The sequence below is a fragment of the Hyperolius riggenbachi genome, chromosome 2, assembly GCF_040937935.1.
Source record: "Hyperolius riggenbachi isolate aHypRig1 chromosome 2, aHypRig1.pri, whole genome shotgun sequence".
Lineage (NCBI taxonomy): Eukaryota > Metazoa > Chordata > Amphibia > Anura > Hyperoliidae > Hyperolius > Hyperolius riggenbachi.
In genome coordinates this window covers 283348521-283360709 of record NC_090647.1, presented here as the reverse complement: position 1 = coordinate 283360709, position 12189 = coordinate 283348521, and the positions used below count along the sequence as shown (strand labels likewise).

At 46.5% G+C, this 12189-nt stretch overlaps 2 protein-coding genes across 8 annotated transcripts in view; one reads left to right on the top strand and one right to left on the bottom strand.

The window, feature by feature from the left end:
* YARS1 (tyrosyl-tRNA synthetase 1) overlaps positions 1-6037 on the bottom strand; it is a 54149-nt gene extending 48112 nt beyond the window's left edge. The window contains exons 1-2 of one of the 3 annotated variants that reach the window (XM_068268852.1): positions 5931-6037; positions 789-883 (exon numbers count right to left, since the gene is read on the bottom strand). In XM_068268852.1, coding sequence (XP_068124953.1) covers positions 789-845 — 57 coding nt within the window. In that variant the 5' untranslated portion in view covers positions 846-883; positions 5931-6037. Of the gene's footprint in view, positions 1-788; positions 884-5097; positions 5167-5843 lie in introns of those variants that run through there. The other 2 variants (XM_068268853.1, XM_068268854.1) reach the window with 2 other exon arrangements.
* The window catches only part of LOC137546410 (S100P-binding protein-like), a 102720-nt gene that overhangs the window by 13640 nt on the left and 76891 nt on the right, over positions 1-12189 (top strand). The window contains exon 1 of one of the 5 annotated variants that reach the window (XM_068268848.1): positions 5255-5337. The exons of 2 other annotated variants lie outside the window; for them this stretch is intronic. In XM_068268848.1, coding sequence (XP_068124949.1) covers positions 5315-5337 — 23 coding nt within the window. In that variant the 5' untranslated portion in view covers positions 5255-5314. Of the gene's footprint in view, positions 1-5254; positions 5338-6017; positions 6265-6842; positions 6947-12189 lie in introns of those variants that run through there. 2 more of the 5 variants (XM_068268849.1, XM_068268847.1) reach the window with 2 other exon arrangements.

Below are 12189 nucleotides of genomic sequence, written 5' to 3'. Positions count from 1 at the left end.
CTTCCAACCAGAACCTGAAGTCATCACACTAAGCACTTTTCTGAACACACAGTCACTACAATTTAACATCATTTTTGCATGTCCCAATTAGATTTGCCCAGGAAGCTAGAATTCAGATTAGCTAATCACAGAATTTAGCAGATGGGCCAGTTGGCTAGCAGAATTATTCAGTGATTGTATAGCCCCAACTTCCCCCTTCCTGGTTAAGCCACTTTGGATGTCAGGAGACTTTTTCGCTCATCTCAAAAAGCTACCAAGCATTTAAAGGGTACCTGTGAGTGTAAAAAGAGAAACAGTTATACTCAACTTAGTATAGGGAAGCCTCTGGATAATCCAGAGGCTCCCTCGTCTCGTCCCCCCCCCCCCCCCCAACTGCCCCAATCCAGTGCTGGGGCCCACTGAGCGCAGCCTCAAACTTTCAGAGAGTCCCAGGCAGTGGTGGTAATCTTGAGAAAGATATGGAAAGCCTCTGAAGGATCTGATCCAGAAGCAAGTATCTGACTTTTCTTTTTATAGAAGTCACAGGTTTGCTTTAATTCCATTCCGAGTCCAAAAACCTGTGCTTTAATATATCTCAAGTCTCAGAGATGGGACATTTGAAATAGGACATCAAACAATGGGGAAGGAGATGAAAAAGTTCACAATGCTTCAGTCAGTTTCAGTTTAGATGAATTGGGCTTACATTTACTCCATTAATCTTATGCAAGGGTAATGAAGAACTGAAGTGATTAATAACACTGGGAACTAACCACACGCACATAAACACATACATACACACGTTTACATACCTGCAAGTTGCGAGTAATAAGCTGGGCTTTCCCCTCAGGGGTCAGACAGTCACCCATGTTGTCTAATCAGAAGTTGGCAGCTTAAAACACAAGCTCTATAGAAATTGAAGATATAAACATGGAAATTCATAAAGCCACGGTATAGTGTGTTATGGTTTCAGGCTTATGTATGTTAGTATTAACCACTACATATTTGATGTCTTCTTGAAAATAATTATATAAAGCAAAGAGTACCTGTCAACTATAAGCAAAACACAGATTGGGAAACATTTCTTTTTTTAAATCACAAAAGAATTTTGTCCACTTTGGTTTGGTGTTTATCAGTACACCTTGGTATACATGGGCAGTTATGGGTAGAGATGGCCCGAACCGTTCGCCGGGCGAATCTCTCTGGGCCTTCAACTACTTCCGGGGCGCAATGACCCAGAGTAGTACGCCTGCGCTGCCCGGCGGAGCGCGTCCTAGATCGCGCTCCTGTTGCCGGGCACTTTCTGCGCATGCGCGTGACTCATGGCGTCACGCACATGCGCAGAAAGTGCCCGGGAACCGTTCGCAACATTTCTAGTTATGGGCTCACGAGTACTTACAAGTGGCTAAGCACTCGAATTTGTGATTGAAATGAGGTTTAATTGCCTCAGGTGTGCTGCGGGGAAATAAGGGGTTATTTACCCATAAGTCCATGGTATATAGTGTGCTCCAAATAGCTTGCACGCATCCTATTGGACGCGTTGCAAGCCTCACTACGCACACTTCCTCCTTCAAGCAGAAAGGAGGAAGTGTGCGGTGGTGAGGCTTGCAATGCGTCCAATAGGACGGTTGCAAGCTGTTTGGAGCGCACAATATACCATGGACTTATGGGTAAATAACCCCTTATTTCCCCGCTGCACACCTGAGGCAATTAAGCCTCATTTCAGTCCTTAGCGACTCATAAGTACTCTTGAGCCCATGCATGTACCGTATTTTTCGGACCATAAGAAGCACTTTTTCTCCCCCAAAAGTGGGGGGGAAAACATCCCTGCGTCTTATGGTCCAAAGGTGTCCCTCAAAGGTTGATAATGTATCCTCCTCGAAGAGACTTCTGTCCCCGTGTCGCCAGACTCTGTGTCACCATTTCCTCATGTCGCCTGCCTCCAATGTTCTGCATCCTTCAAGTCTCCACCCTCCTGTGTCGCCCGTCAGTGCCTACCCTCAATGTCCTGACTACCCTCCTATCTTACGTTGTCTTCCTTCATGCGTTCAGCCGCATGTGCCACTCAGTGCCTATATCTGAAAGTAGAAACAATACTTACCAAACAGCTGAAGGTGTGCAAGAGTCCCACGACGAGCTGACGATTCCTGCATTTGCCTTCACTCACCGGTGCGGGACTTGCTTCGAGCTAGTCAGCGCTGTCAAGCCAATCAGATGTGGGAGCTGGAACAACCCCATCCAATCACGAGCGTCTTCTATTCTGACTGGAAGCGCTGGTCCCGGAGGCGGGACCAAGGCTCTGTCATTGAGCCAATCACTGGCGCATCTAGTCAGAATAGCAGGCGCCCGTGATTGGATGGGCGTGTTCCAGCTCCCACATCTGATTGGCTTCACAGTGCTGATCAGGCTGCAGCAAGTCTTGGTAAGCGGGGATGGAAGCTCACAGACGCCCGTGAATGGATGGGCGTGTTCCAGCTCTCACATCTGATTGGTCTCACGGCACTAACTAAGCTGAAGCAAGTCCCGAAAAGTGAAGGCGAATGCAGGAATCGTCAGCTCGTGGTGGGACTCCTGCACACCTTCAGCTGTTTGCAAGGTATCGTTTCTTCTTTCAGATATAGGCACTGAGGGGACAGAGGCACATCTGAGTGAATGCATGAAGGAAGGGGACATAAGAGAGGCAGGTAAGCAGGACATTGGAGACAGGCAGACACAGGGGGAGGGGCGACACAGGAGGGCAGAAACACGGAGAAAGCAGGACATTGGGGACAGGTGACACAGAGGGACAGGCAATACAAGAGAGCAGAGACAGAGAAAGCAGGACATTGGGGACAGGTGACAGAGGGGGACAGGCGACACAGGAAAGCAGAGACACAGAGGAAGCAGGACATTGGAGACAGGCAGACACGGGGAGGGGCGACACAGGAGGGCAGAAACACAAAGGAAGCAGGACATTGGGGACAGGTGACACAGGGGGACAGGCAATACAAGAGAGCAGAGACAGAGGAAGAAGGACATTGGGGACAGGTGACACAGGGGGACAGGCGACACAGGAGGGCAGAGACAGAGGAAGGAGGGCATTGGGGACAGTTGACACAGGAGGACAGAGATGTGGCGAAAGGAAAGAGGACACTGGGGACAGGGGAAACAGGAAACACAGGGACAGAGGAGGACATGGATGGCAAAGGAGGACTCATGGGGACTAAAGAGAGACAGTGGGACAGAGGAGACACAGGGGGACAAATAAGGAGACAGGATGACATGAGGCAAAAGTGGACATGGGAACAGAGGAGGACAGAGGACACAAAATGTACAAGGGGAGAATATCCACAAGACACCCCTGCCCCATGGATGCACCAGGTTTAGCATATTTTTTTCCCCAGGATTTGTCCTCTAAATCTAGGTGCGTCTTATGGTCCGGAGCGTCTTATGGTCCGAAAAATACGGTAAGTACATTCTGGAAAGACACTACTGTATAAGCATTAACAACAATATAGGGACTCCTCCTTGCTTTTCTTCTAAAGCTTGCCATACACTATTCAATCTGGTTGTACAATTCATGTACAAGCTTAACATCTATGTGATATTAAGAAGCAACAGAATTAATGCAATTTGGGAATATATCTTAAAGCATACCTTAGCCCATAAAGAAATTTACAAACTGGGGAGGAGGCTTAGATTGGGGTACCCATGAGGAAAATTCATAGGGAAATTCTGCTAACACAGCACCCTATTGAACTGCTAGGTTTCAGATAGGTTGTAGTACAGTGACCAGATTTTTCTGGGCTCAACCTGGGATGGGAAATGGGCGTGTCCATGGCCGTGGTGGAAAAATGGGAGTGTCCATGACATGGTGTGGGCGGAGCGAACTGTAATGTAACTGAGGCAGTGGGCCAGAGTTTTCTCCAAAACACAGATTGCCTAATTACCTTTAAGGTCACTTTGTCTATGTACCTCAAACGCATAAGAAAGCAGTGTTCCCACAATGAAATGGGAGATTTGCATCATAAATGTCAGTCCATGACATGACTATGTACTTTGTGAAGTGCTGCAGAAGATGCAAGTGCTACATAAATACATAATAATGATATGGCGGGACATTAGACTTTGACTATGGCCGGGATTAGATTGTGAGCTCAGCCAAGGACATGACTACATTCTCTCTAAAGTGCTGCCTTAGATGCCAATGCTATAAAAATACATAATAATATCATAGGACATTAGACTATGACTATGGTGGGATTAGATTGTGTGCAAAATCTACAAAAGCTGCTGATGCTACAGTATTAGCATACCATTTAATAATTATGAGCCCCCAAAATGCCAAATGCTGCAACAATAACCCCAAAGTAGCAAATGCCAGTAGCTATGACCATCAAATAATAACTGCAGCAACTGTTACCTCTGACACATGAATTACAATAACTGTTACCTCCGACAAATTAAATGCAATTACCTTTACCTCTGACATATGAAATGCAGCAGAAAACAATTACTCCGACTCCGCAAACCGTAAATTAGGCGAACATTACCTTATGCAGCCACAGAGTGCCACGCCTGGGACACCTGGCAGCCAAAAGTGGGACATAACCTGGGACACATTGCAGCCTGGGACGTGTCCCAGGTAAAACGGGGCATCTAGTCAGGGTAGTTGTAGTAGACAACGCCCACACTATTCAGCCAATCACAATGCTTTGTGCTGTACAGGGTACTGTGATGGGAGAACTGTTCCCTATGAGGTTTCTTGCTGGGTCCCCTAAACTAGACTAGCACCCAAAGGTTTATAATTGTATGGCTAACTTTCAGAGTATAAATACATGGAGTTAATGGGATCTAGATATTTGAGGCCCGCTCACGTTACCAAACGCAGTGGCCGTGCGATCGGAACACGACATGTACGAATGCACACCATCTGCGTTTCCATGCGTTGCATGCTGTTTCCCATTCACTGCAGTGAATGTGACAGCCATGCATTTGGGCAAAAAATGCATGCAGCATGCGTTCACGGACCACACTGGTCCGCAACGCATGCAGTGTGAACATCAGACAGTGCAGTCTATGCACTGCTGATGTCGTGCGTGTCTGCCTCCTGCACGCATTGCCGAAATCTAAGTGGCATACCCCACTTCCAATCAGTAGGTGCCCAATGCCTTTCCCGCAAGAGGTTATAAGGGGTCATAAAATATGCCGGTACTTATCCGTTAGCCGGGCGCATCCGGCAGGTGGCGCTAATTACTATTCCCCCTCCAGGCCGACATGGATAGTAGGGAAAGATGTAACTCTGGTGGAGTTTTGTCGTCACCTGCCGGATGCGCCCGGCTAACGGATAAGTACCAATATGCCAATACAGTTTTCACCGGGGTGAGCAAAAGTCATCTTTTGCCCTGAGCTAAACTGGCATTCCAAAACCAGGCCTGCATAGAGACTGATGTGTCTGTATCCACAGATCTGTCACATACTGCAGCACTGATCATACACTATATTTAAAACGAAAAAAAAATGAATTATTCTGCATTTCCCTACATCGCAATCATGGCTACTATATTTTCAGCAGAGTCAGAAGGAAAACGCAAATGCTGCCAGCTTCTGCCTAAGATCCAGATATACCCCATCTATTCTACCGTAGGTAGATCTCTATGTAACTAGAGTGAATGCGGAACTGCCCTTAAAACAGTAGTCATCAGCAGCTCAATGAATCAATGAAATAAACGTTATACTCTAGAAGTCCTTATAAACAGACAGCTCCCCAATTAATCACGAAAGCAGCAATCAAAGCATCGGGGAATGTCACACATATCATATCTATACATACGTCCCCATCTAATTGGCAGCGCCTTCCTCCCTGTAGAGTTTGCTCTATTACCTACCTCTACCACACACAGCACGTCACATCACCGGCGGGTACACTGCAAACACCACCCTGCGTCCCTTCCGGTGTCTGAACTACTACCTACCGGTACACGTGTTCCTAGGCGAGCCTCCACTTCCAGCCGTTGCCACAGATTGCGTCAGACGTGAACATCGACGTATTCGGCACTCAGCTAGGCAGGACTATAGCTCCTCCTCAGACAGACATCGACTCCTGCTGCCTGTGCATACTCAGAGGCGCTGTTGTAGTTAAAGTTGGAGGCGGAAGCAGCGATCCGTGATCGGTTCGCTGCGGAATATGGAAGGAGCGGTACTGGACCCTACATGAGTCTTCTCCCCCCATTCTGCTTAGTCGGTTTTATACCTAGAGAAGAAGACTTGCTGTGATCTCATCTTGTCCCGGCTGCCAGGTTTACTCGGGTAACTACAGCACTGCATCTCCCACACGCTGGCAGCTTCTTCCCGGTGACACTGTCAGGGTGTAAGCGCAAGTCAGGCGATCGGGGAAGAGAGCCCCGCAGTCGCATTATATCATTTCAAGTTTTTACCACTTTGCAAAAGTTGTTGACCAACTTTCTCCCGCTGTACAGCCACTTCCTATGATACCGTTATTCGCTTGCTGGTCCGCTCGTCTGCTGTCTTCAATCATGGAAAAACAAAACCATTTTAGTCAAAGATCAGAATCACGAGAATTTTCCTGGAAATATGCTTGAAAGGGAACTAGAGCAGACATGTTTATAGGGCCATTTGCAGGCATTTATATTTGAGTTTTGAAAATGCTTGTTGCGGTTTCTCATGGTTTGCAACCTCTTTAGAGAGAGTTTTCTGTCCTTATGGCGATCTATGAAATCCCAGATCAGGTTTGCTTTTTTGATGCTACCATAGCAAAGTGTTTTGCAATGCATACATTCTTATGGCCCTATTTACATAGGCAGCTGCAGATGGTGCATTCACTTCCTGTCTGGACCGCATATGAGTCTCCTCCCCCACACGAGTCTCCTACCCCACACTCTGCGCCTAGTCGGTGGTGTTGTATTGCTAGAGAGAGGATTTGGTGTGATAGATCTGCCTACATGGCGTCCCGGCTGCCAGTTTTGCAAGGGTAACTACAGCATCTTCCACACGCTGGCAGCTTCTTCCCTGGGTGACATTTTCATGGTGTATTATGTGAGATGATCGGGGAGAGAACCCCGCAGTCACGTTATTCCATTTCCATCGATGACAGGTTTTTCTCAAGTTTCCACCACTTTGCAAGAGTTGTTTACCAACTTTTCCCGCTCTACAGCTACCTCCTATTTCACCGTTATTCGTACTGTTCATTTTTTAAACATCTGCTTTCTTTAATCATGGAAAAACAAGAACATTTTGTTTAGTCAAAGTTGTTCAGAATCACGAGAATTTCTCTGGAAATATGCTTGGAAATGAGCTCGAGCAGACATGTTTTTAGGGCCATTTCCAAGAATTTTATTTCAGTGTTTGGATAAAGCTTGTTCTGGTATCTCATGGTTTGCAACCTCTTTAGAGATATTTTGCCTCACTTCCTGTTCCTATGGTAATCTATGAATATGGAGTCCCAGTTTACAGGTTTGCTTTTTTTTTTTTTTTTTTTTTATGCAAACAACATAGCATGCAATGCACAAACCTTTTGGTCCATTTTTTCATTGGCAGCTGCAGATGGCAAATTCACCTCTGCTGCTCACATGCACCAGGCATTTGCTAGCAATCAGTAAGAGGGCCCGTTCACACTGCACGCGTTTCCAGCCGCGTTTTGGAAACGCGTGCAGGTGGCCGACACGCAGGACGTTCACACTGCATGCGTTCCGGACCTGTGCGGTCCGGGAACGCATGCTGCACGCAGATTTTACAAAAACGCGCGCCTGTCCCATTCACTTTTCAGTGATGGGATCAGCCACGCAACGCATACGAACGCGGATGGCGTGCATTTTGCAGTCTGAACGGGCCCAACCCACTAGGAATCGTGGCATAGCTGTGTGTATTGATTGCCCTTGTGTTTTCAGGCAATTAGAAGCAATGTACTGTAAACTGTACATCGCTTCCAATTAGCATTTTTTAGCACCCTTTTTTTCCCTTTTAAAAAACTTTCACACTTACCAGATGTCGGACATCCGTCCTTCGCCCTATCCCCTAAACGAACAGATCATAGGAGCTTCTCTAGGACCAATCGTAGAAGCGCCTCTGACCTCTTCTGTAAGGGGGCTACGGGGTGGGAAGCCGCACATCCAGCAAGTCTGAATAACTTTTTTTAACTTTACAATCGCTCGCTCACAAATCACTGTAAAATCGTTTTTCCAACAAATTAGAGCTACTATACACAGTTTAAAATGCTGCATGCCTTGCGAATTAACCCTATTCACAATCACACTAGTGGGTTCAGCCCTATTTAGTTACATTGGCAAAGCGTTTTTTGGGAATAGTCGGCAGTCCCAAAACAACACCTAAGTGGCTCAGGGCTTGTTGAGACAGATGTTTTTACAGCGGTAAGCTGTCCCCCTTGGCGATTTCTTGAGTACTCTTTCACATCTGAGATGGGGTTGGTGAAAGGTCAAAGCATACATTTTGATGTATGCATTTTCGTGCGTTTTCGTCCGTTGCAGTTTACCGCAGTGAGTGTGTTTTCAATATGTTACAGCACATAGGTAAATGCAGGTGATGTTATATTTTGATATCTCTACTGTAATGCTGGTCATACACGGCTCGTTTTTGAGCCATTAAGATGGCTCGATAGATAATTTCCGACATGTCCGATCTCCCGTTCGATCGTTTTGCCGCTCAATTCTGGATTGTAGTGAATGGAAAAAGATAAGAAAAACAAGCGGAAAATAAGCAAATTGACTGTGGAATTGAGCAGCTAAATGATCTAACGGGAGAATCGGCAAAAAGCCATGTATGCCCAGCATTACTGTGTGAGTTGAAACGTTTTAAAAATGCATGCTCTTCTTGAAACTTGCGTTTTACATTGTAACGCAAGTGTCAGATAATTAAAAGCTCCGGGGAAAGTCGAAACAACGCACAAAACTGCAGTGTTAGATGTGAAAGTTAGAATGAAAGTGTATGGACTTTCATTTTACTTTGGAAAACGCACACAATGGTCGTTGCGTCAAAACGCACACAATCAGCTCAGATGTGAAAGAGCCTTTAGCGCTGTTCTTTCAAGTGAATGGACAGCAGGCGGGCACGATCGTTTACCGGTGCTCACGCAAGTGCTTTAATAGATCAAGTCCATTGTCTCATTTCTTCCTGGACACTACATGCAGCATCCAGGATTGGGCAACTGTGGTGCTTCCTGCGGCAGTCAAAATGTGACTCTGAAATCAAATGACGAGAAGCACCACTAGAATTTGGCTACAACGCTCATTTAAGCGCGCTGTCCATTCAAGTAAATGGACAGCCGCTGGGCGCGATTTTGAGATTAATTCATCACACCAATCAAGGCAAATAATATGAACATCAAAATAAGGTGCAAGGGGAAAAATACATCTCTATTGCTAATTAATGGGTAAAGGTAACCAAACTAAAAATACGATGAACAAGTATGGGTCAAAAAATACTGACCGAAGTAGTTAATCTACAAAGTGCAGTGCTACAAATCAAATATACACCTCTCACCAACAAAAAGATGGAGTAGAGCCTCTTTGGTAAAGAGAGGGAGAGGGTGGATTTTTAGTTTTCTTCAGACCTCAGATCAGTGGCACCTGAAGATAAGAGTGCCAACACACAGTAGCCGCGTGGCATACTTCACATGCATGAAGTGACCAGTAACATCACTTCTGCATCTGATGTGCTCTGCAGTTGCTGTGCACCATCTCATCTTTTCTGTCACCGCTGACCTGAGGTCTGAAACAGAGGCAGCATGCACCCCTCTAGATGCGTCTCTGGATCCCATAGAGCAGCCTTTCTCAACCTTTTTATACTGGAGGAACCCTGTAAAAAAACTTTTGGATCTCAAGGAACCCCTGCAAACAATTTGTTTGACCTCCAGGAACCCCTGCACTTATTTTGCTGGAGGCATGGATTTTGAAAGTAGGTGAGGATGTTCATTTCACTACCACCTATTACACTGCCACTTATTATACTGTCTCCTTATCCTAGTGCCTTTTTTTATGTGTTTTTTTTTTTTTTTTTAATTCTGACCTCCAATTTAGTGCTTTTAACAGTACTCCCCTATTATAATGTGCTCTATTATACTTTCCCTATGATGGGGGAAAATGCCAAGGAACCCCTGCAGAGTTCTCAAGGAACCCTGGGGTTCCAGGGAACCCTGGTTGAGAGCCTGCCATGGAGGCTTCCCATGCCATCCTCAGGTGCCCAGTTGCCTAGTGTGGACCCCCTGAAGATTGACAGTGACTTGTCGATAATCATTTCGTGTTACTTCACTGGCCCGAGTGTAACTTCGTGACGCCTCAGGTTCTCTTTAAGTTACGTATACGTGTCCAGCAAAAGTTGCTGAAAACAAACGACCAGTTTTGCGGAAATGACTTTACCAGCAAAGACTTGTTGTGTCTGCACACTATTGCAAACGACCAAATAATTTCATCGTGCACACAAGAGGAAACAAAATTGTGTACAACATGCGTACATTCAGTACAAATATCAGGTTAAAGGAAAAACTTCTTGCATGTATCCACATTCGAAAATCCGAGACCCGTGCGCTGCCTGGCCAATCAGTGCCAGGCAGCGCTGAGGGGTGGATCGGGGCTCCCTCTGACGTCACAACGTCGGTGAAGTCATCGTGCGCGTCGCCATGGCGACGGGGGAAGCCCTCATGGAAATCCCGTTCAGAAACGGATTTCCGGATGGGCATACGCGCCGGCGGCAATCGGTGCGTACGGTGGTACGCTGCAGGGAGGGGGGAAGCATGTAGCTAGCGCTAGGCTAGCTACATGCTATTAAAAAAAAAAAAAGGTTAAAAAACCCTCCCGTGGCCAGAAGGCCATGGCAATCAAACCGCCAGGGAGGTTAAAGGAATCCTCAGACAAATTGGACAAAATCTGCTTTACTCACCTGGGGCTTTCTCCAGTCCCTTGCAGGCGACTGTCCCACGCTGTCATCTCTGCTCTCCAGCGCTGTCGCCGCAGGGTGCAGGGGACGACCTCGAGGTCACTCTTACTGCGCCTGCGTCAATCGCTGCTTACTGCGCCTGCGCAGTAATCCGCAGACAGCGTGGCCGTGATTGACAGCGGTGCTTGGCGCAGTAAGGGTGACCTCGAGGTCGTCCTCTGCACCTTGCGGTGACAGCGGCGGAGGTGACAGCGTGGGACAGTCGGCTGCAAGGGACTGGAGAAACCCCCAGGTGAGTAAAGCAGATTTTGTCCAATTTGCCTGATGATTCCTTTAAGGACCAAAGACCGCTGGTACAAGAAACTGCTGAATAGGCACACATACCCGCCGCAATCAGTCAGTGTCGGAAACCTCAGGCCACCCACTCTGCCGTCTTTTATGACGGCAGAGCTCTGTTAGCCGGTCAGGAGCCGCTTTCATTAGTTCCTGACCATGCGATCAATGGGAATTGTTTACATTGATGACAGGGTCGGGAGCCAATGAAATCAGCTCTTGACTGGCTTACAGAGCTCTGCTGTCATAGAAACGGAAGAAACTCCGAGAAGAGACCCAGCACCGTCTTCAAACGTATTATAAGCTCTTTATTTGTTTAACGCATCAAAAAGACATAAAGGGCAAGTCTGTGCAGCATTTTGAGAGGAGCCTCCTCTTTCTCAAGCTGACAAGCCCTCTGAATACATACAGGTTCAATCTGCTTTGAATAGTGCTTGCTCCACTAGGAAGCCAATCAAAATGGTCTGGACGCCCTGCTGTCAACCAATCAGGCTAAGTTCCTACATGTAAACTCTCCCATCTGGTGGAGGACCTGATGTGGGAACTGAATCTATTTTTATCCTCCAATCATTTTAAAATGGCCACTGGAGTGCCAACCAATAAGGGCAGAGCATGTCCTGAATGAAAAAACGTCATATAACCGCAACATGGAAATCCTCATTGAAAATACGCATGTGATTAAATCAATGTGTATGCGTAAAAACGTACGTGTAAAACACCCGGAAGCGTAAATTGTCTAAGACCTAGACGTTCCAATCCAATCGCCTATACCGGTCCCGCATCAAATTTGCCTTTTCAGGTAAAAAAAAAAGTGTACATGCTCCTAACCCTTAATGGGTTAAATATAAACAATGCAGAATAGGAAAAATTTAATTAAGAAAAAAAGGATAGCCAACAAAATAAAAAATAAAGTGTATATACCCCTCTCCCTCCCAACTGGCGGCTACCGAAATGCGGCAGCCGCTCAGGGAGGATCGGGGGAAAAAAGAAACA